The sequence below is a fragment of the Panthera uncia genome, chromosome E3 (genome assembly GCF_023721935.1).
Source record: "Panthera uncia isolate 11264 chromosome E3, Puncia_PCG_1.0, whole genome shotgun sequence".
Taxonomy (NCBI): domain Eukaryota; kingdom Metazoa; phylum Chordata; class Mammalia; order Carnivora; family Felidae; genus Panthera; species Panthera uncia.
This window is the reverse complement of record NC_064815.1, coordinates 24,104,758-24,129,975: the sequence shown is the minus strand read 5'-3', so window position 1 is coordinate 24,129,975 and position 25,218 is coordinate 24,104,758. Positions and strand designations below refer to the sequence as shown.

General features: G+C 58.2%; 1 protein-coding gene across 1 annotated transcript; it reads left to right on the top strand.

Annotated features, from left to right (window-relative positions):
- The first annotated feature begins 1,788 nt into the window (after nucleotides 1–1,788).
- On the top strand, nucleotides 1,789–23,225 carry LIMK1 (LIM domain kinase 1). The gene is made up of 15 exons (XM_049638782.1): nucleotides 1,789–2,241; nucleotides 5,535–5,673; nucleotides 5,959–6,068; nucleotides 7,106–7,312; nucleotides 12,478–12,583; nucleotides 12,700–12,866; nucleotides 13,826–14,009; nucleotides 14,758–14,844; nucleotides 15,140–15,271; nucleotides 16,646–16,705; nucleotides 16,959–17,024; nucleotides 19,738–19,894; nucleotides 21,368–21,423; nucleotides 21,630–21,787; nucleotides 21,895–23,225. The coding sequence occupies exons 1-15, from the start codon at nucleotides 2,201–2,203 to the stop codon at nucleotides 22,055–22,057; spliced, it is 1,833 nt and encodes a 610-aa protein (XP_049494739.1). The 5' UTR covers nucleotides 1,789–2,200; the 3' UTR covers nucleotides 22,058–23,225.
- Nucleotides 23,226–25,218: the final 1,993 nt, after the last annotated feature.

The window sequence follows — 25,218 nt, the reverse complement described above, 5'->3', positions numbered from 1 at the left end:
GGGGGGGGGGTTGCGCGCCAGTCAGGAGTCCACTACGAGGCCTTCAGGGAAGGCGGCCACCAGCATGGAGACAGACACAGACAGGAACAATAGCTCATTTGGTTGGAAAAGAGCAGGGGGAGGAGGCCAGGTTGGGATCAATTTGCGAAAGGGCCCTAAGGCCAAGATAAGGACCTTCCAAGGGCAAGAGGGAGCCAGCAGAGAGGGTTTGCAGAAAGCAGGGGAGGGACGTGGGCGGAAGTGCCATCCCAGTGGGCAGATGGCGGTGACTTGGCAGAGAAGGGACTGTCACAGTAGTTCAGGGATCCGAGCTCATAAGGGCTGACCTAGGACAGGGACTACAAATGGAGAGAATTTCAGCTGTAGAAGGAACAGTATTGGCAAGTGGCTGTCCCAGCAGCCAGCATTTATTGGGCATTCTTAACATTACATTGACTCTGAACAACACGGGTTTGAACTGCGCGGGGTCCACTTAATAGGCAGATTTTGCATGGTGCCGTACCGTAAATGTATCTTCTCCTCTTAATGATTTTCTTCACCACCATTTCTCTAGCTTACTTTTCTGTAAGACCACGGTAGATAGTACACGTAAATACAAAATCTGTGTTAATTGTACCGCTTATATTACGGGTAAGGCTTCCAGTCAACAGAAGGCTATGTGTACTTAAGATCGGAGTTGAAAGTCTGGGCGTTTGCCCCAAGTGCTGGGAAGGATGGTGGGCCCTTGGCTCTCGTGAAGCTGGGGCCCGGTGGGTGATGAGCCGTGCCCAGCCATGTTGATTTGAAACGCAGCAGACCATCCAGGGTGGCAGTGCCCTGCCTGGCGCTGGGGTGGTGGTCTGAGACCACTCGGTCACGGGTGGGATTCAGGATGGGACTGAGAGAAATCAGGAAGAACTTTGGGGTCCCCTGTGCTGGGGGTGGGGAGGGAGGTGGGATTTGGGGAGTCATGCCGGAGGGCCGGGGAGGGCCGGGGAGGGCCGGGCCTCGGAAGCCACAGCGGGGAAGGAGGGGGGCAGGATGTATCAACCTAGCTTTGGACGGGTTCCTGCCCTTCATAACCAAGAGAGGGGTAAGGCCCCAGGTCAGGGCCCTAGGGAAAAGGCATGTGCCACTGAGCTGGCTGTGATGGGGGCACAGAGAAGGCTCCCGCAGTGAGAGAGGGTCCACAGGCAGTAGGAGCCACAGCGTCCACACGCTGGCTTCCACAAGTGCTCCTGGCCCAGCCGTGTGTGCCCCGCCCAGCCGCCCCCAAATCTGAGCAAGGCCAGCAGCGTCCTTACCCCCGTGACAGTGAGGAATCACTCAGGACTCGCTCCTTGCCCGCGCCCCACGGCTACCCAGCAGCCAGCTTCTGGTCTCTACTTGCCTTGTCCCCAAGAGCCTCTCAGTCCATGTCGTGCACCGGCAGCAGTCGCTGGCTCCCCAGGCCTTGTGGTGAGAGGGTTGTGAGTGCATACGGCATGCCTCTGGCATCAGCGCTGGGGTCCCTGTCACCACAGGACCTGCTCCTTCCTCGGCTCTAGCTCTCCCACCTCCCGGGGGGTTATGGCCGGGCTGGGTCGTCCAAGCTCTGCTTTGGTCCAGCTGCTGCCTTGGTGAGGTCCCTTCCCAGAAGCCCGCGGCACTCGAGCCCCGGGGGCCGCTGTAGCTCTGGAGACATCTCCCTGGAGGCCTGGGGCAGGGGGGGTGGGGAGGGCTGCCCTGGGCGAACGGGGGTGAGCCCACAGCTGGCACAGGGCTCAGAGCCCAGGCCGGGAGGCAGTCTCCCCCGCTTCGGGGGACCTTTCAGGCAAGGGGAACAAACTGTCTGTGGAAGTCAACCTCCGTTCCCTTGGGAGCAGCACCGGCAGGAACAGCTGCCTTTGAGCTTGTCCCTGTCCCCAGAGAGTCCCAAGCCTCCGCGGTACCTCTGTCCAAGCAGAGGCCGAGGGGCACGGAGGGTGCTTCCTAAGGTGTGCAGGGCTGAGGGCCACCCGAGCCGCCAGCGGAGCCCAGGCAGAAGGCCCCTCAGCTGCTTCCTGTTGTGGGCCCGGACCAAGTCCTGCTCACCCGTGTTGCTGCGTCGTCCCCGCTGCTGTGTGGCCGAGCTAGCCCCACCCTCTGCAGCCTCCAATCCTGAGGGCCTGGGGTAGGATGGGGAAGCAGCTGGCTGGGCCCACCCCACCGCAGCGCAGCCCGCTGCCCCCTGCTGCAAAGGATGCTGGCCCTGAGAAGAAGCCGCTTCCTCAAAGGAGCCAAGTGAGTGCAGAGCCCCTCTCCACCCGTCCCAAACCTTAGGCAGGGTGTGCCCCCCGCCCCCCAACCGCCCCGGGCCCGGAGGCCACGGTGGGGCAGACCTACCTGGGACCCGGCTGTGGGGCAGGAGAACCGAGAACCGAAACCTCTAGGTCACTGTCTGGCCGCCTGCTGGGGGAAGCAGGCCGCTGCTGAGACTTCTGGTCCTTTGATCCAGTCTCCCCTCGAAGCTGGTCCTCCAGCGGCTCTTTCTGCGGGATGTGGCCCTGGGTCGAGAGTGTCCCTGGGAGGGCTGGACCTGTCGCTGCAGACCGTGCTTCCCAGCGCAGCTCTCCGTGTCCTCCCCAGGGTCCTCCTCCCCACCCGAGCCTGGCTCTGTAGGTGCCTGCTCTCAGGGAAGTGTGCCCTGGACTGGGGCAAAGACCGTCTTCCAGGAGCTCCTCTCTCTGGCCCTTCGGCCATCTCTGCACATCCTCAGTACTGGTACTCCTGTCTTGACATCCTTGCTGGGGGCAGCAGCACGTGCGGGGCACCCCTAAGAGCCAGGCCTGCCCACCCCACGTTCCTCCTCTGGCTCTTGGCCCAGACAGAGGCCTGAGGGGTGAAGGGATGGACAGGGGCCAGGGGTTCCTATGTGCCTTCCTCGTGCAAAGGTACGCCGAGGCCCTGAGTGCCAGTGCCAAGCTGCTGGGTGAGTCTGGGCTAGATCCCCTCTCTGAGATGGAGACCCCGCCCGGGTGCCCTCGAGCAGTTCTGAGGGTGCTGGCGGATGAGACCTGCTCCGGGTGGAGCGTCCAGCAGGAGCCGCTCACCTTCTCTCTGGGGTCCAGCATTTGTGGATGCCTGACGTGGGACCTCACAGAGCCCTCAGGTTGATGGCAGAGACTGGTAGGGCCAACGGAGGCTGGCGATGCAGACAGGCCCGGTGGAGGTGCAGACTGCTTGGAGGCACCCCCTCCAGGTGACTGAGCAGACTTCAAGGAAGTGGTGGCTAGGGAGCCGACTGCACTCACCCAGCCCTGAGTCAGCGCCACCCGGGTCTTCCAGGCCTGCTACGGTGATGAATGTGCGGGGAGTGAAGGGGTAGGAGTTTGCAGGCTGGAGAAGAGCATTCTCTCCCCCATAGGAAGACAGCTGCTCCCGAGCCCCCACCAGCCCACCCACCCACCCACCCACCCAGAGGCAGGCGAGGCCCTGCTTCCTGCAGGCTGGCAGCCAGGAGTGAGGGGGAGACTTCTGTGGTGACACTGCTGTGACGCGAGGACGGCCTGGTTGGTCTGGTCGGTGGAAGGGCAAAGTGAATCACTCACTGATTGCCCCAGGACGCGTGGGAGGTGGGGGAGCCTCCCCAAGGTCACGGTGCTTGCACACCAGCCAGCCTCTTTGCAGAGCCCGCTCCTCTGTGCCTTCCCGCTAGGTTGCAGCCCCCTGGGGGCGTGCACCAGGGATCCCCTCAGCCTGGGCTGCTGCCCTCCGGGCCCAGTGCCTTACTTGCCCCTTCGCCCACCTTGCCCACCTTGCCCACCTCGCAGTGAGATGCGTGCCCTAAAGACGCCTGGGGCTGGGGGCCTGGGAGTGCTGGGCAGGAAGGGCTGAGAATGACGTCATGGCTCCGGGCCAGCGTTGCTTCCGCTGCCTGGTCTCACATCCCAGAGCAGTCTCCGGAGGCCCTCCCTCCCCCACACCCTCCTCTTGTAGGGGGAGCTCATCCAACTCCCCCGTCTTCCTGGATGCACCCCCACCCCTGTGCTTCTGAACCTGGGCCGGGCATTATCGTGCCTTCTCCCCAACCCTCAGCCACTGGCTGTGGTCCCCTGCCCCTCCCCTCAGGCTCCCAGACAATGGGGAACTGTCTGGATCCTCTTAAAGGGACAGTGTCCCACCAGCACTCTTGCCTGCGGGCCTCTCCCTCTTCATTCCCAGTTCCCTAAAGAGCATCCGTGTGCCCTCAGTGAGATCTCCCGCATGCCTGCTGCAGAGGCTGAGGGTTCCCTGGCTGCCTGGGGGACTGGGCAGTCTCACTCAGGCCCCAGTCTTTCCTCTGCTCCCCTGGATTGTTTCCCTGCTGGGCTTGAGCTCACAGTCTCCTCCCCTGTCCCTGCATGACCTTGCACATGACCCAGAGTGCTCAAACAGCAGCAGAGCTGGGCAGATTCTCTGCTCCTTGTGTATGCTGGCTCGGGCGTACCTGTGCACCCAGGACCCTGAGTCAGGCTCTTCAGAACGAGGTGTGGCTCCTGCCCCCGCTGGCTCACCGGGCACCCTGCGCTTCCTCATCCTGCCAGCCTGGCCTCTGGTCCCCCTCCAGCTCACTCCTGGGTGGAGGGCAGCCAGGCATGTAGGTCTAGCTCCTGGCCTGTGGGATCACACATAGAAGCCGGTGCGTCATTTCTCTCCGTCTGCCCCAACCAGGCCTCCCCTATGGCCCCTCCCAACGCTTCAGGGGGATCCTGACCTTGAGGACTGCACATCTGGGCGGTCTCTGCAACGGTGCCATGGCCCTTGTGAGGGAAGGTGTGGGCACTGGGGCTCTGGTTGAGCCCCCCCCTTCTTGTGACTACAGCATCTGATAGCTAGGAAACAGGGAGACCCTCTTTCTGTCTTCACTGATCCTGGCTGGTTCTGCTGAGCTAGACGTCTGCCTCATATGGTCGTGGAACGGGGAGTAGCTCTGCGGGGTCTGTGGCACCCATCATGTGGCCCAGGGCAGTTTAGAGCCTCCAGAACTAACCTTTCTCATGGTGGCCTGTGTGGATTGAGTACATTTCGCCAAGACGGTGGGAAGGTGCCAGCATCTGGTAGGTCTCCACAGCTCCATCAGGTCACTGCCATTTGCATCAGCTGGCACTCGTCCAGCCACCCCACCCCCACCCCGCCGAGGCCTGGGCTCCCGGGTTCCATTCCCCTCTCCACCAGACTGGTGACCAAGAGCAAGTCATTTGCCTTCTCTGGGCCATCTTCCTTGCGTGACAAGGGACAGGGGCTCAAACGTGAGGAGCATCTCTCACCCTGGGGCTAGCAGCCCGGCCAGATGCTCCGGGTGCAGAAGTACATGGGTGGTTGTACAGGCTGTGCACTGCACAGAGGCTTCCAGCTGAGGGACCGGGGCATCCCTGGCTCCACCTGCTAAGCCCTCTGCCCCAGCGCAGGCTTTTTCTGCCCAAGGAGGGTGAGGGGCCGGGGTGGGGGGGCACACCTTTTTCTGATTCTTACAGAGGCAACTTACAGACTATGGCGAGGCCCAGCTGTGCAGTGGGCCAGACTGAGTCCCTGTGCCCCCCCACCCCCCCGCCCAGGTGTTGTGAGTGCAGTGCCTCTCTCTCGCACCAGTACTACGAGAAGGATGGGCAGCTCTTCTGCAAGAGGGACTATTGGGCCCGCTATGGAGAGTCCTGCCATGGGTGCTCGGAGCACATCACCAAGGGGCTGGTCATGGTAAGCACCCGCCCCTACTCATCGCCCCTGGTGCGTGTGTGTGCGCGTGCGCGTGTCCCCACGGGTTTCCCTACCCCAGCCTCCCTCTCGTTCTTTTCGCCTGTTTTGACCTCCCCGCCCCGCCTTCTGAGCCCCTCGGTCTGTGTGCCCGTCTGCGGAACCAGAATTCTGCAGCTGGCCAACCGGGCCCCCAAAGTTTGTCTGGGGGCTGTTCTGAGAGGAGGCCAGGGGGGGAAGGGGCAGCTGATCTGGGCCATCCCCGCCACCCCCCCCCCCCCCCGCCAGGTGGCCGGGGAGCTGAAATACCACCCCGAGTGTTTCATCTGCCTCACGTGCGGGACCTTCATCGGTGACGGGGACACCTACACGCTGGTGGAGCACTCCAAGCTGTACTGGTGAGCGCCCTGGTCCCCTCCGAGCCCGGGGTACCCCCCCCCCGACAGGTCTTCCACATCCCATGCGGGACGGTGGGTCGTTAATAGGAGCCATGGGGTAGGAGTGCCTGGGAAACAACCCAGGAGTCCCACGGAGGACGCGGCAGACATCGCTCTTGCTGATGTGTCACTGAGGTGCAGTTCTGACCCTGACCCTGCAAGCTCAGGCCCGTCCCCCAATGAGACTGCCCAGCTCCAAGTTCAGAGGTTCCCACGACCCCTGAGGACGTTTCACGATTCTCTACACAGCTCCAAGAACTCAGGAAAGCCCTGTACTTAGGATTCCAGGGCGTTTTATGAAGGGTACAAATCCCTCTATATAAGGACCAGCCAGCTAGAGGATGGAAAGAGCAAGGTCTGGAGGGCCCCAAAGACAGAGCTTCTGTGCACTACCCCGCCTGGAATCAGGACGTGTGACACCCCCAACCTGTCCTGGCCTCACCGGAGTTTTTATCGGGGCCTCATTGTGTGGGCGCTATTGATTGAACCATTGGGCACATGATTGAACTGGTTCTCCAGACACCCCTCCCCCGCCTCCTTCAAGGTCAGGCTGGGTCACAGGTCCACCCTCTGATCACACGGTCCGGTCCGGTCTTTCTGGTGACTAGCCCCCATCCTGAGTCATCTGTTAGCAAAAGCTCAGGTGTGGTCTCGGGGACGTTCGTATTCCAAGGGTTGAGAGCCAGGACAAAGACCAGACAAATTCTGTACCATCCACTGCTGATCAAGCTGGATTCCCAGGCAGCATGGCTTAATCCCAGATGGACTTTTAATGACTTCCTCCTGAACCGGATGTGTCTACAGGCCTTTTCCTGGCCAGCTGACAGCATGTCAGGAGCGGACAAGCCCAGAATGATTGATCCCAGTTCCTGCCCCAGTCCTATCAGGCAGCGACGACCCCTCTTGCCATGGGGAGCCATAAAGGGACGCAGGGAGGAGAGAAGGCGCCGGGGACTGTCCTAACAGTCTTTTCTCCCCCCTCTTTGGGTCCCTTGCAGCGGCCACTGCTACTACCAGACTGTGGTGACCCCCGTCATCGAGCAGATCCTGCCCGACTCCCCTGGCTCCCGCCTGCCCCACACAGTCACCCTAGTATCCATCCCAGCGTCGGCTCATGGCAAACGTGGCCTCTCGGTCTCCATCGACCCCCCGCACGGCCCGCCGGGCTGCAGCACAGAGCACTCCCACACCGTCCGCGTCCAGGGGTGAGTGGCTGGCCGAGGCCACGGCCGGTCTGGCTGTGGCCATGGGTGCTCTTGGTGGGCGGCTGGAGTCTAGGGCACCCTGAGAGCGGGTGAGCATTTGGGCACAGACAGAACCCAGCTCTGACAATCTGCTGTACCTCGTCCCTGGCCCGGTCCTTCCTTTAAAAACCACGGCAGATGCTAGATGAAAAATATTGAAAACTTCTTGAGTCCATGTATAACCCAACAAGAAAGAGGGGAGTAAGCAGCTCGGGGCCAAGTAGGGAGCCCAGGAGTGTCAGCAGAACCACTGAAGACAGCCTTGCCTTAAGGCCAAATGGAAATTGAGTGAACTTAAGCTTCTGTCTTTAAGTCCTTTTGTGGCTGGGCCTCTCAAAGCCCTGACCTGTAGAGGAAGCCAGCGGAACTAGAGAACTCCTGTTCCATTAGACTGGGGTCCCAAAGGGCTCTCTGGATGAGGATGAATGAGAAACAGTCCACACCTTCCATCAGCCCCTCACTCCCGGAACTGTAAGATAAACTGATTTGAGCCTGAATGGAAGGGGAGGGGGGAATCTCCCCTGAGAATTTATAAACAGGTTTGCAAAGCAAATTCCTATGCCGGGGTGGCTCAAAAAAAAAAAAAAAAAAAAACGAAGTCACAACTGTAAGTTTAAAGTACTTCCCAACTGGCAGTGTTCCTTGGTAGAATCAGACGCAGCTCTTTTCATTGGGTGGACTGAGCTAAGTGTCCCAAGGAAGCGATTCAGTCAAAACTCAGCGAGTGCGTAAGGAAGCAAGGCACTGTGAGACCCAGCAGACACAACAGGAAATAGAACCAGGCCCACAAGACCTCCAGATACTGGAATGATCAGAAAAACCATGTAAAATAATTTTATTCAATGTGTTTTAATCATAAGAGAGGTTTAGAAAAAAATGAGGAAAGAGCAGAGAAATTTGGGGGCACCCAGATGGTTCAGTCGGTTAAGTGTCCCACTTCGGCTCAGGTTATGATCTCGTGGTTTATGAGTTCGAGCCCCATGTCGGGCTCTGCGCTGACAGCTCAGAGCCCGGAGCCTGCTTCAGATTCTGTGTCTCCCTCTCTTTCTCTCAAAAATAAATAAACATTAAAAAAAAATAAGGAGCAGATAAATATGGAAAAGAACCAAATGGAACTCCTAGAAATGAAATAAAAGGATGAAAGCTGTGACAGAGGGGTTAGGACACGTGGAGGACAGAGTGAGGATCTGAACATCCATTGGGCATCCCAGGAGAAGCATAAGATGGCAGGAGGGAGGCAGCATCTGAAGATCCGATGCCTGAGAACATTCCAGAACTGACAGACACCAAATCACAGACTTAAGCCCAGTAGATCCCAAACAACAAAATAAAATATCCACCCTTGGGTCACCCACCCCCCGTAGTGAAACTGCTATACCCAAGGCAAAAGAAAAGTCCTTAAAAGCAGCCACAGAAAATAGATTACCTCCAAAAAAGGGCAGCTGATTTCTCAACAGAAACGACAGAAGCTAAAAATCAGCAAAATGATATGTGTATTCAATGCACTGAGCAAAAAATAACCATCAACCTAGGATGCTATCCTTGAGGAAAATACCCTTCAAGCAAAAGGGAAAAATAAAAACACGTTAAGGCGTGGGGCGCCTGGATGACTCAGTCGGTTGAGCGTCCGACTCTTGATTTTGGCTCAGGTCACGATCTCACGGTTCGTGGGTTCAAGCCCCACGTCAGGCTCCGTGCCAACAAGGCTGCTTAGAATTCTCTCCCTCTGCCCCTTCCCCACTCACATGCACGCGCTCGCTCTCTCAAATAAATAAATACAAACTTAAAAAAAACAAACCACGGTAAGGTGGACAAAACCAAGACTTGGATAGGTCATCCATAAAGAAACTTCTAAAGGATGTAGAAAGAGTCTGAAATGCAGGAAGGAATGCAGATTGAAGAGCCCACACAGTATGCTGCTCTCCTCTCTGGGCTTTGGGGTTCTTTGAACAGTGAGGAAGTTGGACACCTTGGAGCCTTCTAAGGTCTCTTCTGGGCTTTGATGGACTCCTTGAGGAAGTAGTTTTATGATTTTTTTAACTTTATTTATTTTGAGAGAGACTGAGAGAGTGAGTGGGGGAGGGCAGAGAGGGCAGGGGACAGCGGGGCTGAAGGGGGCTCCATGCTGACCGCAGAGAGCCCGATGGAGGGCTCGAACTCCTGAACCGGCAGATCGTGCCCTGAGCCGACGTCGGATGCTCCACCGACTGAGCCACCCAGGCTCCTGAGAAGTAACGTCCGCCTGTGTGGGCGTGGGAGCCGAGTGCCAGCTTCCATTGGATCCGGCGAACGCTTCTCACCAGCTGTCAGGTCCCAGCACCAGGGCTGGGCACTGGTCAGAAGGGAAGGTGGTACTGGGCTTGTTCTGCTGCCCCACCCTGCACGCCAGCCAGGCCAGCAGCTGTCTCGTATACACAAGCGGGCAGACGGACCGGGCAGAGGTGGGGAACTCCCAGACCAGCTGGGCCCTCAAAACCAGACGGGATGTTAGAAACGGGAGCCGCAGCCCCTCCTCCCGGCATCCCTCGCTGGATGAGCATTCTTGCCCGCCAGCAGCCGCTTTCCCAGCGGCGTCGGCAGGGACCGTGCCCCTCTGAGAAGCCGCCCAGCCTCGCCGAAGTCTGCTCACCGGATTTACTTGTTGGTTCTAAACGAATCAGTGGACTGCTTTTCTTTTTGTTTTTTTCTAAGCATTTTAAGGAAAGCTTAATTTATCTGTGCCCCGGCCCCCCCACCGCCCTCGCAGGAGACTGAGGGATGACAAGAGGCTAAGGAATATACCCCTTTTTTTTTTTTTTAACGTTCACCTATTTTTAAGAGAGACAGAGAGACAGAGCCTGAGTGGGGGAGGGGCAGAGAGAGAGAGACACACACAGAATCTGAGGCAGGCTCCAGGCTCCGAGCTGTCAGCACAGAGCCCGATGCGGGGCTCGAGCTCACAAACTGCAAGATCACAACCTGAGCTGAAGTCGGACACTGAACCGACTGAGCCACTCAGGCACCCCAAGGAATATATTTCTAAGAGCCACAAGAAGCCTGTTGCAATGAAATATATTTACTATTTTTCAACTTTTTGTCACGAAATTTTCAAATTTACAGCAAATTTAACAGATAAGTACATTGAATACCTCCACCTCCTTCTGTGTTCACCAGTTTTAACGGGTTTTTTTGCCACATTTAGGTTATGTGTGTCTCCTACCTATAAGTGTGTGTTTATGTGTATGTTTGTATGACTTATTTATATTTATACATACACATAGGTACATATTGCTATTATTTACTAAATCACTTGAGAGTAGATAGCAGGCGTTAGTGACCCTTCCTTCCCACCAAATACTTTATACCTTCTCCTAAAAACAAGATCATCCTCTTCCATAATTATCGATTGTGTCTTAGGGTGCAATTATGAGGTTTAGGAAATTGAACACTGACGTGACACTTTCACCCAATCTTAAGTCCACGTTCAAATTCTGCCAATTTTCTCAACGCCAGCCGTTACAGCAATTTCCCTAGACCCAGGATCCAACCCGTGACCATACAGTGCATTGAACCCTCACGTCCCTTCAGTCTGTTTGACTCTGTGACAGTTCCTCGGCTTTTTCTTGTCCTCATGACCTTGACATTTATGAAGAATCCCAGCCGATTGTCAAGTCGAATACCCCTCCGTTCAATTTGGGCTGCTGTGTCCCCTTTGTTCGATTTAGGTTATGCATTTTGACCTGGTAACTGCATTAGTGACTCTGTGTCCTTCTTGGATCTTCCCGCCAGACCCACATTGCCAATAAAGCATGCCCTTTGCTGGGAGATGTCACCTTTGATTACTTGGTTAAAATACAGTCTGCTGTCTACTGCCCAGGATTTTTTGTCCCTTTGTAACACAATCAGTAAGTCATTTGTGAGATTTGGTTCTGTGAATATCCTGTCCCCACCAGCCTTTCCCCGAATGGTTTTAGCATCCACAGAGGATTCTTATCTATATCAATTATTACTGTGACGACTACACCATGGCGATATTCTAACTCTGTTCTTCCTTTTGCATTTATTACCTTTTTCCTCTTTTTTTTAATGTTTATTTATTTTTGAGAGAGACAGAGCTTGAGCGGGGAGGGGCAGAGAGAGAGGGAGACACAGAATCCGAAGCAGGCTCCAGGCTCTGAGCTGTCAGCACAGAGCCCCCACGCGGAGCTCAAACTCATGAGCCGTGAGATCACGACCTGAGCTGAACTCGGATGCCCAACCGACTGAGCCACCCAGGCACCCCATATGAACCTTTTTCTTAAAGTTCCCAGTCTCCATTCTGCCCCCCACCCCTTCCCTGTCTCAGGACAGAGACACAGTAAACATTCCTTTAAAAAGCCTTCATGAAGACAAAATGAAAACACGGTGACCAAGGAGTTAAAAAAAGCAAGTATAGGGGTACCTTGGTGGTTCAGTCTGTTAAGCGTCCAACTTTGGCTCAGGTCATGATCTCATGGTTTGTGGGTTCGAGCCCCGCATCTGGCTCTGTGCTGACAGCTTGGAGCCTGCTTTGGATTCTGTGTCTCCCTCTCTCTCTGTCCCTCCCCAGCTCACCCTCTCTCCGTCAAAAATAAATAAACATTAAAAAAAAGAAGCAGCAGCAAAGTATATTTGGCAAAACGGCCGTTCTGTGAGCTAGATTTTGGGTGTCATCCTATCTCCACCCAGCTGCTGATTCTGGAGAAGTGGAAGCCTTAGCCTCATCTTGCATGGCAAGTTTGGGAATCAGGAATCCAGGGGATCCAGACTCTCTTCGGACTCCTCTCACGAGGTGATGCGTATCTGCCGGAAGCATACCAGGCAGCTGGAAGGATCTGTCTGTCCTCCATGGCAGAGACAGCACCTTGTTGAATGGGAGCCTCTGTGCATCCAGTATAGATGGGCTTTTCTCCAATTTCACACCCACAGCAGACATTAGTAATCGATTATAGAGTTCTTCCCCATCAAACCAGAACTCCAAATTCTAGGCAGTTGCCATCTATCAATCACACAAAATAGAATTAATTTGCCTCCTCACCCCAATCTGATCCCCTTGGGCTTGGTTTCCCATCCAGGCTCCAGGGGACAGGCAGGCAGGGGTCTGGCTGACCACTACTCTATGCCCACAGAGTGGACCCAGGCTGCATGAGCCCAGATGTGAAGAATTCCATCCACGTCGGAGACCGGATCCTGGAAATCAATGGCACGCCCATCCGCAACGTGCCCCTGGATGAGGTATGGGCCCTGAGTCTGGTGAGCAGAATTGGAGGTGGTGCATTCATGCCTGACTCCTCCCCCAGCTCCACCTGCACCACCTCCGACTCACCTGTCCGCACACCTGCTCTCCCCAGATTGATCTTCTGATCCAGGAAACCAGCCGCCTGCTCCAGCTAACTCTTGAGCACGACCCACACGACACGCTGGGCCATGGGCCAGGGCCTGAGCCCAGCCCCCTGGGCTCTCCGATCCACACTCCCAGCGGGGAGGTGGGCAGCTCTTCCCGGCAGAAGCCCGTCCTGTAAGTCAGTCCCGTGCCTTGTCACATCTAGGTACTTTCACAGACGCTGGGCCTCGGGGATGAGACCTGGTTCCTGCCCCCTGGGAGCTCCCAGTCTGGTGGGGGAGGCAGGCCCGCAAAAAAGCAGGCCAGCAAGGGGTGCGGAGAGATGAGAAAGAAAGGTCTGTGAGAGGTAGGAAAGCAGGGGTGCAGCTCCCCCAGCCGAGGGGTCCCACAGCACTTCCAGGGTGGAACAGCAGGCAGGTAGCTCAGGATGATGGGAGCATCGAGTGCGGTCGGGGAGGCACGGGCCCCCGTGCACAAGGGTGCCCAAGGCCAGAGGTGGCTTGCGGGCCATTGCGGGGGCCCAGGCGGGAGGTGCCAAGGGCCCCATACCCTCTTGAAGGGAGGGGAGACACAAGGAAGAAACCCAGAGGCAGCCTGGCCCTCACTCCACTTACCTTGGGTCCTGCTCAGGACTCCTGGCAAAGGTTTTGGGGGGGGCATATCTTCTGGAGTGACAGCGTTTAAGAGCTAGTGGTGTCGAAGGCACGTATTTCCTCCTTGCGTGCGTGTGTCTAGAGCTCACGCTACCCTGTGGAGCCACCCACATGGCAGGGTTAAGGGCATCCTGGATAGGTTGTCTGCCTCTGCACCCCAAGGCCCGGCACTCAGATGCTGGGAGACAAAGCATCTGCCCCAGGGCCACCAGCCAGAGTAGACCAAGGACAAGTGGTCCCACCAAGGGCACCTGCAGGACAGCAGGCCCAGGACAGAGGTCTAGTCTAGTCTGGGTGCTGGATGGGGCATGAGCCTTCTGACCGCCCAGGAGAGCGGCCCTGTGCCACCTTCTCCCGGACTGGGGTGGGGGTACATGGACTGGCACGGATGGGAGCGTGGCAGGCAGGAGGAAGGGGACAGGACCGAGGCCCAGTGCCCACCTGCCCCGGTGACACCGAGCCCCGTGTGTGCCTCCCCAGGAGGAGCTACAGCATCGACAGGTCCCCAGGTGCTGGCTCCCTGGGCTCCCCGGCCTCCCAGCGCAAGGACCTGGGTCGCTCTGAATCCCTCCGTGTGGTCTGCCGGCCGCACCGAATCTTCCGGCCGTCGGACCTCATCCACGGGGAGGTGTTGGGCAAAGGCTGCTTCGGCCAGGCCATCAAGGTACAGGGTGGGCCTGGGCAGGGGCGGGGCCAGAGGTGGGAATGGGGGACAGGCCAGGTGAGACCCATCAGTCCCGCCTGCAGGAATCCACAGTGGAAGGGGTACCGGGCTTCCAGACTTCCTGGCCGGTACTTTCCTCCCCCTGGACCTCCCTGAGTCAGTTAGGGGAGGGAACCCACTACAGAGAGACCCAGAACGTTATGTGGGGGATGTGGTAGGGGGTGGGAGGGCAACCCGGGCTGACCCAGAAAGCTCCTTCCCCGGGGCCCTGTACTGAGCCTGAAGCCAACCCCTCACGGCCTCTATGCTGCTCACCCCTTCACATGCTCCCCCAGTAGAGACACAAGCCCCTCCTTGGCTCTGAGGTCACCTGGCTGTCACCAGGCTGGAAGGTTCAGGATTATACAGAAGGTGCCGGCGAGGCCCTGTCCCTGGTCCCCTTCCCAGGGGAGAAGTCCCATCTGACCTCCAGGAAGCAGCCCAGCAGAGCAGAGGAAAGAGCTAGCCTCTGAGTCAGGCGGTCCTGGCCCCCAAGACCCAGCCACCCCCTCCGTCCTGCTGGGTGCCCTTGGCCACTGTCAGGAAACCTGCGGAGCGTCTGTGTCCTCGTCTGTAAGGGAATTGATGAGGCACCACACGAAATGTCTGTGAAGAGTTTGAAGCCATCTGCCGTCCCCCTTGCGGTTCTGGGGGTGGGGCTGGGGCCTCCGTCGGTACCCAGGCTCCGTGCCTCTGTGTCCCCACGCAGGTGACGCACAGGGAGACGGGCGAGGTGATGGTGATGAAGGAGCTGATCCGGTTTGACGAAGAGACCCAGAGGACATTCCTCAAGGAGGTCAGTGAGCAGAACTGCACCCTCCCCTTCACCAGACTCCTGGGACATCCCACGGCCCCCGCCCCTTCTCCACTGACAGGGGTGGCCCGGGGTTCCGGGAGGATGTGATGCTCCACCCACACACCGAAAGAAGAGAAAGTATCCCGGCAGGAGGGGGAGGGGGGCCCGGGCATCCTGGAGGGTGGCAGGGGCCACACGGGCACCTTGGGGAACCAGCTGCGATCTCTGGCGGGGCAGCAGGGGAAGAGAGAGACTTGGGCAGAGCCCCAGGCCCAGCCTGCCTTCACCCCGCCAGGTGAAGGTCATGCGATGCCTGGAGCACCCCAACGTGCTCAAGTTCATCGGCGTGCTCTATAAGGACAAGAGACTCAACTTCATCACTGAGTACATCAAGGGGGGCACCCTCCGTGGCATCATCAAGAGCATGGTGAGTGCGTGGGCAGGGCCCACACCTGTCGCCCCGACCCCACAGCCAGCGCCACAGGCCCCGGGGGGGTGGGGGGGGCAGCTGCCCTCTGGGCCTCCTCAGCTCTCCGGTGGGGTTGGCCTCTGGTCTCCAAGGCCCTCCAGACCCTGAATCCGAATCAGACGGGGAGCGAGGTGCAGAGAGGGTGGCAGCTTGGCTGAGGGGGACACACAGGCTGTTTCGGGGCAGCCGCCCTGCCCCGCCCCAGAGCAGCCAGACCCAGCCTCGCCTGCCCCAGGGCTGAACACCTGAGGAGGGGCACCTTGTTACCTCTCCCCTGTGGGCCTTTGTTTTGCTTGTAGAGAAACCAAATCATATTTACTATTTACTATGTTCTGTAAAATTCAGAACTTTCTTTTTTTTTTTTTTTAATTTTTTAATTCAAGAGGCAGAGCACAAGCAGGGGAGGGGGAGACACAGAATCCGAGGCAGGCTCCAGGCTCTGAGCTGTCAGCACAGAGCTCGATGCGGGGCTCGAACTCACGAGGCGTGAGATCATGACCTGAGCTGAAGTTGGGTGCTTAACCAGCTGAGCCACCCAGGCACCTGAAAATTCAGAACTTTCTTTAAGGGCTTGGATGAAATTGCAAATCCCAACTGGGAAAGTATTTGGAGAGAAGCTTCTAACGCTCTGGTGCTCTCGCACAGTGCCCCGGGGGTCCCCACCTGGGCATCACCCGGACACCAAGAGGTCCTGACCCCCTCCTGCACCTGCAGACTCCTCATTGCCCCAGGCTGTGGTCCCTGCAGGCCTGTAACAGGTGTGAGTTCTCAGAAAGGATTCTGTGGTCAAGTACAATCTGGAATCACAGCCTCCACCCACTTGGGCTTCCTTGCTGCACTCTGGGTCTTGATTACGCTCTCATGTCCTTACCTCCCCCCAACTTGAGCTCTGTAGGGGGCTTGGGTGTGAGAACCCGGCGTTTCCCAGATGATTTGAGCCCAAAGCCCTACTTGCTGGCACTCTGCAGGCGATCTCGCGGGGCCCATCCCTCTCTGCCTGCACGGGAAAGTAGGTTCAGATTTCCTAAAAACCCGAAGGCATGGGATTGTGTCGAACATAGAGTTTTTTTTCCCTGCGAAGAGCTGGCTCAGGAGTTACAGAGGAGTGTCCCCCACTTTGCGTTTGAAAACACATACTGCAAAGTGGTGTTTTTGAGTTATTCCCCCACACCCCTTAGAAGCAGACAAAGGTGGGTGCAAAAGAAAGTGGGGGGGGGGGGGTCACTGGACTCTCCGAGACACTTGCTGCCTTGGCTTCCCTCTCACCCAACTGTCCTGCCACTGTGGCCCCGTTGGTCCACACTGGCCCTTCTCTCCCCACGCCCCCCGCAGGACAGCCAGTACCCGTGGAGTCAGAGAGTGAGCTTTGCCAAGGATATCGCTTCAGGGATGGTGAGTAGGCTCCGGGGATGCGGCTGGGTGATCTGACCCCACCGATGAAAGGATTCTGTCCTGCTGACCTTAAACCTTAGAAGGCACTGAGAGACAGAAGCCATCAGGAAGTGCCAAGAAAGAGCAGGGGGATCGGCTGAGGGTGGGAAGTGTCCCTGAGGCAGGAGGGGAGGTAGAAGCCGCTGGGGGGCCAGGGGTGGGCTGGGGTCCCTCGGCGCAGCTGCCTCCTGACCTCTGTGCCCCCTGCCCCCAGGCCTACCTCCACTCCATGAACATCATCCACCGGGACCTCAACTCCCACAACTGCCTGGTCCGAGAGGTGAGCAGCCCGGGCCGGGGAGGGAGGGAGACTGCAGGAGCCCCGCCCGCCCACTCCTGGCCTCGTGGCCTGCCCCGGACGGGGGTCCTAGGTTGCCCAGACCCACGCCTCCTTCGGCCCAGGCGGAAACAGCGCCAGGCCAAGAGGCAGACAGAGCCGGCTGCGCCATCCACGTGGATTGTGGCTCCAGCGCTCTGAGCCATCAACAGGTCCCAGGTCGTTAGGAGGCTCGGAGAAATCGATAAAGGAGAGAGTGGTGTGGAAACTGTAACGGGCGGTGAGCGAGGTGGCATTGACAGGACAGCCCACGGCAGAGTGGCCAGGCCCACACCAACAGCTGCAGGTCTGGAGGAGGGCCTGGGCGCGTGGGCTGGGGAGGTCAAGACAGGCTTCGGAAAGAGGCTCTGGGGGACACACTTAAGTAGGGGAGTGGGGGGGGGGTGGCGCCTGGGTGGCTCAGTCGGTTGAGAGTCCGACTCTTGGTTTCGGCTCAGGTCGTGATCTCACGGTTCATGAGTTCGAGCCCCTTGTCAGGCTCTGAGCTGACAGTGCAGAGGCTGCTTGGGATTCTCTCTCTCCCCCTCTCTTTGCCCCTCGTCGGCTCATGTGCTCTGTGTCTCTCTCTCAAAATAAATCAATACGTAAACCTAAAAAAAAAAAAAAAGAGTGGGGGTAGCCTGAGGTGGGGGATGGAAGGGGACCGTGGACTGTCCACAGAAGGCAGAGGAAGGGGCGGCTGACCGTGCCCCACCGGAGAGGCAATGCCCTGGTTTCCCGTGGCTGCCGTAACAGAGAACCACAGACCGGGCGGCCTGGAATAACGGAAATGTATTCGCAGGGGGCAGGAAGCAAAACAAACAGTCCAAAATCAAGGTGTTGAGAAGCCTGGCTCCTCCTAGAGGCTGTGAGGGGGAGCCTGTCCTGCGCTCTTCCCCAGCCTCTGGAGGCGGTCGGCGCTCCCTGGCGCTCCTTGGCCTGTAACCACATCACTGCGGTCTCTGCCTGGGTCTTGACACAGCGTTCTCCCCTCTGTGTGTCTGTGTGTCCTCTTCTTTTTTTTTTTATGTTTATTTTTGAGAGTGAGACAGAGACCGAGCCCGAGTGGGGGAGGGGCAGAGAGCGAGGGAGAGACAGGACCCAAAGCGGGCTCCAGGCTCCAGGCTCCGAGCTGTCAGCACAGGGCCCGACGCGGGGCTCAGACTCATGAACCGCGAGATCATGACCCGAGCCGAAGTCGGACGCCCGACCGACTGAGCCACCCAGGTGCCCCTGTCCCCTTCTTATAAAGGCAGCAGACACTGGATTTCGGACTCACCCTAATCCAGTAGAACCTCATCTTAACTGGTAGCATCTGCAAAAGTGCTCCAGGCAGACGTTTGCCAAGTGAATTCAGTACAAGAAGTGTTTCGGGTGGTGGGAAAAGCGCGTGCAAAGGGCTGGTGATACGACATTTAGGGAGCAATGAGTTGGTCGCTATAGAGTGGGGGAGGTGGTGGTCTAAGCCCTCTGGGGATTTCCGGGAGGCTCTGGGGGACTCTGGGCCTCCGAGAGCTGTGGGCAGTGAACACACGAGAGAGGTGGGCAAGGCGGGCTCCGTCGGCCTCCCAGGGAGCCTGCTCCGGCCGCCCCTGCTGGTGATGGGTGTTACTGCAGGGCTGAGCCAGGCGGGTGTGCAGGGCCAGGAGGGGCGGCCTGTCCCAGCTTGGACCCCACAGCGGGGGCCATCCCCTGTGAATCTGATGAGCGCTGTGAGCTCTCCATCCCCAGAATCCATGTGTACACAAACCAGAACTTTCACCTATCGCTTGGGGCCTCTAAGAATCCAGTGGTCACCCTTGCTGGTTTCCCTGGAGCTGTTTCCCACAGCAGGGTCTGGGGGCTGTGTACCTTCGGACCCCGGGGGAGTCTTCAGAAGCGCAGGTCCTGAGAGGGACCAGCACTTGAACGATCCTGGTGGACACTGTGTGAGCTCGGCCCCTCCCCTGTCTGCTGTCTCTGCAGAGTCTTCTGCAGGCAACTGTCCACATTGGCATTGCAGAAACAGCAGAGTCCTTCCCTGTGGACTGAGCCTGGTCCTAACCCCCCCTGGCTGGGCCCCTGCCCCCTTGGCCTGTCACGCACGGCCTCTGTGTCCGTGCCCAGTGGTCCATCCTGGGGCTGGCACACACAGTCCGGACTTGCAGGACCCTGGATGCCACGCCTAAGAGACCTGGCTGCCGGACCTACAGAGACCTCTCCAGGCCCCTGGCTTGGCACCGGTGACCCAGGGCAGCCTGTCTGTCCCTTGCTGGGTGGACACAGGGGTCGACATCTGTACTCCTACAAACCTAAAACAGTAAAGCCGACTGGCTGGATGGCCTCGGGCAACTGTCTTAACCTCTCTGGGCCTGAGTAACCTCGTGTGTAAAGTGGGGATAAAAATAACACACACACACACACACACACACACCCACCCCCACGGATTGGAGGAGGAAGAGACACAGCTGTCACGTGCCAAGCACAGGACCCGGGTCTTGAATTAGAATTACTCCCTCCCTGGCACAGCAAGGCAGCCCTGATGCCCTGATGGGGCACACAGAGCATTACTCACGGGCCCCCGGGTGTCAGGGGCGTGTCCTCCGGGCTGTCTGTGGAACCGTCCGGACTAGGAGTGGGGCGGGCATGTGCTGCCAGGAGCCCCTCTCAGTGCGGCCCTGCTTCGTGGTCACCCCAGAACAAGAACGTGGTGGTGGCCGACTTTGGGCTGGCACGGCTCATGGTGGAAGAGAAGACACAGCCCGAAGACCTGCGAAGCCTCAAGAAGCCAGACCGCAAAAAGCGCTACACGGTGGTGGGCAACCCGTACTGGATGGCGCCCGAGATGATCAACGGTGAGTGGGCCCCCCGGGCCGGGGGTCCCAGGCAGGGCTGCAGCCCCCGCTGCCCAGCCCCCCCTCCCCCCCAGCTTCCTCCCTGGGTCCCACAACTCGTTTCCCGTGCCACCGTCCCGCACGCCACCCGCTTATCACAGAGTCCTGGAGGTGGCAAGTCCAGTGTCCACGTCACTGGCCTGAAGTCAGGGGTCAACCGGGCTAGGGGAGGTCCCGCTTTCTCTCCAGCTTCTAAAGGCTGCCTGGCTCCATCAGAGGCCCTTCCTCCATCAGAGGCCGGGGCCCTGGCACCTTGTCGGACGTCTGTGTCCGTTGCCCAGTCTCCTTCCGTGCCTGCCTCCCTCCTGAGGACCTTTTGCGGTTGTATCGCAGGTCCTCTCCCCATCTCCAGATCCTTAACTCAGTCACGCCAGCAAGTCCCCTGCAAGGTGACATCTTCTCAGGGCCCAGGGATCAGGTGGCGGACAGCCTGGCCCACCCAGGGCCTCTCCCGCTCGGTTTCTTTTTTATCGGGCCTGTCACATGATGACTACATACGACACCCCAGGTGACACCCAACACGGGCAGGTGACATTCAGAGCCGGGGGCATCTCGGTGCCAGCACTGACCAGAGTTAACATAGCCCTCCATATCACCCCCCACCCAGTAACTTAACCTGCAGAAGGGGGCTAAATCCCTACCTTTAAGGGTTTGCTGTGAGGGCCTGCCACATCTGACACATGAGGGCGGCTGTACTGGCTGCTTTTAACATCATGAGGTTACATGTATCACCCCCCCCCCCCCCGCCGCTACAGCCGAGGAAACTGAGGCCCAGAGAGTCTGTATCAGCTCCTGGGAGTGCTGTTAACAAATTACTACAAACCGGGTGGTTTAAAACAACAGACATTTATTCCCTTGTAGTTCTGGAAGCCAGAAGTCTGCAATCCAGGAGAGCCCCGCTCCCTCCAGGGATTTCCGGGGAGCACCCACTCCTTGCGGCTTCTGGCTTCTGGCTTCTGGTGGCTGCCCTGGCATTCCCGGGCTCGTGGCCACGGCCACCTCTCCCTGTGTGTCGTCCTCCTCAGTCTCTCTTAGGATGTTTGCAACGGTACCTAGAGGCCGCCCCCGGATGATCCAGGATTATCTCATCTCAAGATCCTTTTAATGACCGTATTTGCAAAGACCTTTTTTCCAATGAAGTAATGGTCACAGGTTCCAGGGGTTTGACATGGGTAGTTTTGGGGGTCACCGTGTGGTCCGTGACTTGTCCAGAGTCACATAGCTGGTGGGTGGCTGAGCTGGGCCTGGAACCCCCCCCCCAGGCAGGGCTGTCATCCTCACCCCGCAGAGGTCTGCTCAGACCTGGCAGGGGCGGGAACACAGGGACCTAAGCCCTGGTCCCACGGCAGTCCAGTCGCTCGCTTCTTTCTCCTGGTCCCGCCCTGCCGGCCCCCAACCCAGCCTCACCTGCTGACAGCCGATCTCTCCATCCAGGCCGCAGCTACGATGAGAAGGTGGATGTGTTTTCCTTTGGAATCGTCCTGTGCGAGGTAGGTGGGGGTGGGTGGCGGTTGGCCTCGGGCTTGGGGCTCCTGGGAACCTGCAAGCTTGTTGGGGGCGGGGGGGGGGGGGGCGGTGCAGTGGTCAGGCTGGCCCCAGACCAAGCGTGACCTGCCCTCAAACCCACCTGGTTGGCGTCAGTCCCAGCGGCCCCCCACCCCCACCGCGGGTAACCGCTGGGCCTTGTGCTGGACAGATCATCGGGCGGGTGAACGCTGACCCTGACTACCTACCCCGCACCATGGACTTTGGCCTCAACGTGCGAGGCTTCCTGGACCGCTATTGCCCCCCAAACTGCCCGCCGAGCTTCTTCCCCATTACCGTGCGCTGCTGTGATCTGGACCCCGAGAAGAGGTAAGTGGGGCCGGGGGCTCAGCCCGGAGCAATCCTTAGGGGTGGGGCCACCCCCCCCCCCCCGCCGGCAGCACAGAACCCACTATCCCGCCCACCTGTCACCCCAGACCCTCCTTCGTGAAGCTGGAACAATGGCTGGAGACCCTCCGCATGCACTTGGCCGGCCACCTGCCACTGGGCCCGCAGCTGGAGCAGCTGGACCGGGGCTTCTGGGAGACCTACCGGCGTGGCGAGAGTGGACTGCCTGCCCACCCCGAGGTCCCCGACTGACCCCGGCCCACCCAGCTGCCCCCGTCCCCACCTGCAGAGAACCCACCCAGCACCAGACTCCTCTGCGGGCGGCAGCCGGCTACGGAGCCCTCAGCTGGGCAGCAGGCAGGCAGGCTCCTCCCCGGCGCCGGGCCCCGACTTGCCTTCTCCTACCCTGCGGGCCGTGGCCCCTTTGTCCCGTCTCTGCCCCCGACCCCGGCGCTGGCCTGGCTGCACACACACCGTCACCTCACCCTGCCTTACCTCTGTGTTGGTGGGGCCGCCCCCTCTCGCTTCTCTTTGCATGAGCCGGAGGACCCATCCCGCACCCCATCGCCCCCGGCCGCCCTGCGCACACCCCACCTGTCCGCAGCTACTCCGAGGCTGGGCTGGCAGACGGCCTCAGACCGGGCCCGGTAACGGCTGGGGATGTGGGAGGGCGCGGAACGAGGGAGAGGCCAAGCCCCTGGGGTCCTTCACCTCCCGGGGGGTGGGGTGTCTCGGTAGCAGCAGGTATCGATAATTGCCCGAACCCCAAAACAGGGAGAGGTCAGCTCCTGCAGGGTGGAATTCCCTGGGGGCTAAGCAGCAGGCCTCTCTTGCTCTGGATCTTTTCATTTCTTTATTGAAGCCACTTTAGTGAGAAGCAGGTACCAGGCCTCAGGGTGAAGGGCGGGCCCACTGAGGGAGAAGGGGAGTAGTTGGGTCCCTGGGTCAGAGCTGCTGGGAGGAGCCGCAGAGGGACGCTGGGCAGAGCGGACGAGGCAGGCGTCCACCAGCAGCCCGACCCCTGCAGTTCATCTCCGTGCCCCTCCGGGCTTCTCCCCAGGCTCCCTGCCCTCCCCACGGCCCTCAGTCCTCTGGGTTCTTCCTGTGTAATCTATTTTTTAAGAAGAGTTTGTATTATTTTTCATACGGCTGCAGCAGCTGCTGCCGGGGGGCTTGGGGTTTTATTTTTCTGGCGGGCGGGGGTGGGGGGGGCCATTTTGTCACTTTGCCTCAGTTGAGCATCTAGGAAGTATTAAAACTGTGAAGCCTTCTCAGTGCACTTTGAAACTGGAAAACAATCCGAACAGGCCCATGGGACCGCGAGTCCAGGGGGTGGGACACGTCCCCGCCGTCCAGGAATCGTGATGTCTAAGGAACAAAACCCAGACCCAGAACAATAAAATAAATTCCATACTCCCCATCCGGGTTCCAAGTTGCCATGTGTGTCTGGGGCTCCGAGGAAATAGGACAAGAACAGAATTTCGTGACTAGGAGTCTGGTGGGAAGATGAGAGTCGGGGGCAGGTGGGGACGGGCAGGTGGGGACGGGCAGGAGGGACAGGGGCAGGTGGGGACGGGCAGGAGGGACAGGGGCACGTGGGGACAGGCAGGTGGGGACGAGCAGGAGGGCCAGGCACAGGGCAGCAGTGGAGGCCTGGCCGGATGAGATACTATGGAATGTATTGCTTTCATTTAATGTTTTCTTCTTTCTAAACCTTAAGGGATCCCATCAGGAAAACCACACTAGCTTTTTCAAATAGAGGGCACTTAACCCTGGGAATTATTTTGCTTTTTTTTTTTTTTTTTTTTTTTTAATATTTATTTTTGAGAGAGAGCATGTGCACAAGCCAGGGAGGGGCAGAGAGAATCCCAAGCAGGGGCTCGATCTCAGGAATCATGAGATCGTGACCTGAGCCGAAATCAAGAGTCGGACACTTAACCAACTGAGCCACCCAGGCACCCCCATCCAGGGAACTGCTTATATAGTGGTCGAAAGACAGCGGAAGGGCAAAAAGTAGATACTGTGATGACCCAGAGATGGTGAACTTTGGAAAGCAGCTACCACCCCCTGGCAGGGGCCCTTAGGGCAAGAGGGGTTACTTTAGTGATCGGGTGTTGGCATAGCAAAGCAGCACTTAAACTCAGTGGCCCAGAAGAATAGTAATCGCTCGTGGCTGACAACTTCTCTGTAAGAACTGGGAGCAGCTTGGGTGAGTGGTTTTGGTCTGGGGTCTCTCCTGAGGTTGTGGTCACATACCGTCTGGGGCTGCAGTCCTTTGAGGGTGTGACCGGGGCTGGACTCCCAAGGACCTTGTATGGGGCTCACTCACAGAGCTGCACGTTGATGCCGGCTGATGACCAGAGGCCTCAGTCCCTCTCAGGGCCCCTCCACAGTGCTCCTTGAGTGTCCCTGTGGCATCCTCTAGAGTGAGCCTCCCAAGAGAGCAAACCGGGAGCTCCACTGCCTTCTATGACCCAATCTCAGAAGTCACAGCATTACTTCTACCATGTTCCATTGGTCACACAGGTCAACCCTAAATCAGTGTGAGAGGGGACTACCCGAGGCCACAAATACCTGTACCAGAAGGGGAAGTTAAGGGTAATCTTGGAAGGGGGCTAGGACCTTGGAGGGAGGAGCCCTAGGAACCAGTGTTTGGATTTTTGATATGTGTTGGGACAAAGGGTTGGATTCTAAGCAGTCGATGCTGGAACTTCTAAGAAGGTGGGTACAAAGCTGATACGTGCTGGAGCTAAAACCCACTGCTGCTGACGAGTGCTGGAGAGCACAAGCAAGTCCCTTCCTATGTCTCACTTCCGGGTCTCCCTCGGCTCACCCTTGTTAGCAGGCCCACTTTCACAGGAAACCTGCTGGCAAGGAAGCCTGGGAAATGTAGTTCTCGGTAATCCATCAACAGCATCACAGAAGAGAAAGTGGAGTGGGCTTGGGGCTGAGATACAGTAACCAGCACAGTCCACCCCTTTGGCTACCCATCACCCATACACACCTTCCTACCACACTCGATCTCCATATGAGTCTCACAATTTTGTGCTTCGACCCCAACAAGGAGCACGGATGCTTTGTACACAGATGCGTCATTCTCTTCCGAAAGGGGAGGGACAAGAACATGCTAGAGACACCGTATCCATCGACCTGTGTTAATTCCAGGCAGAATTCCACTTGAGTATTCCCTGTAACTGAAAGACTTCAATAGTGAAGTTCACCATCAAGATCAATATGTTGACATCAAATAAGGAAAATGGTGTGGGAAGGAAAAGTTAGTTGAAGGACACACAGCAAAGAAAATATGTAAGGGCACCTGGCTGGCTCAGTCAGTCACAAGAGCATGTGACTCTTGATCTCAGGGTCATGAATTAAGGCCCCACATGGGGCATAAAGCTCAGTTTAAAAATATT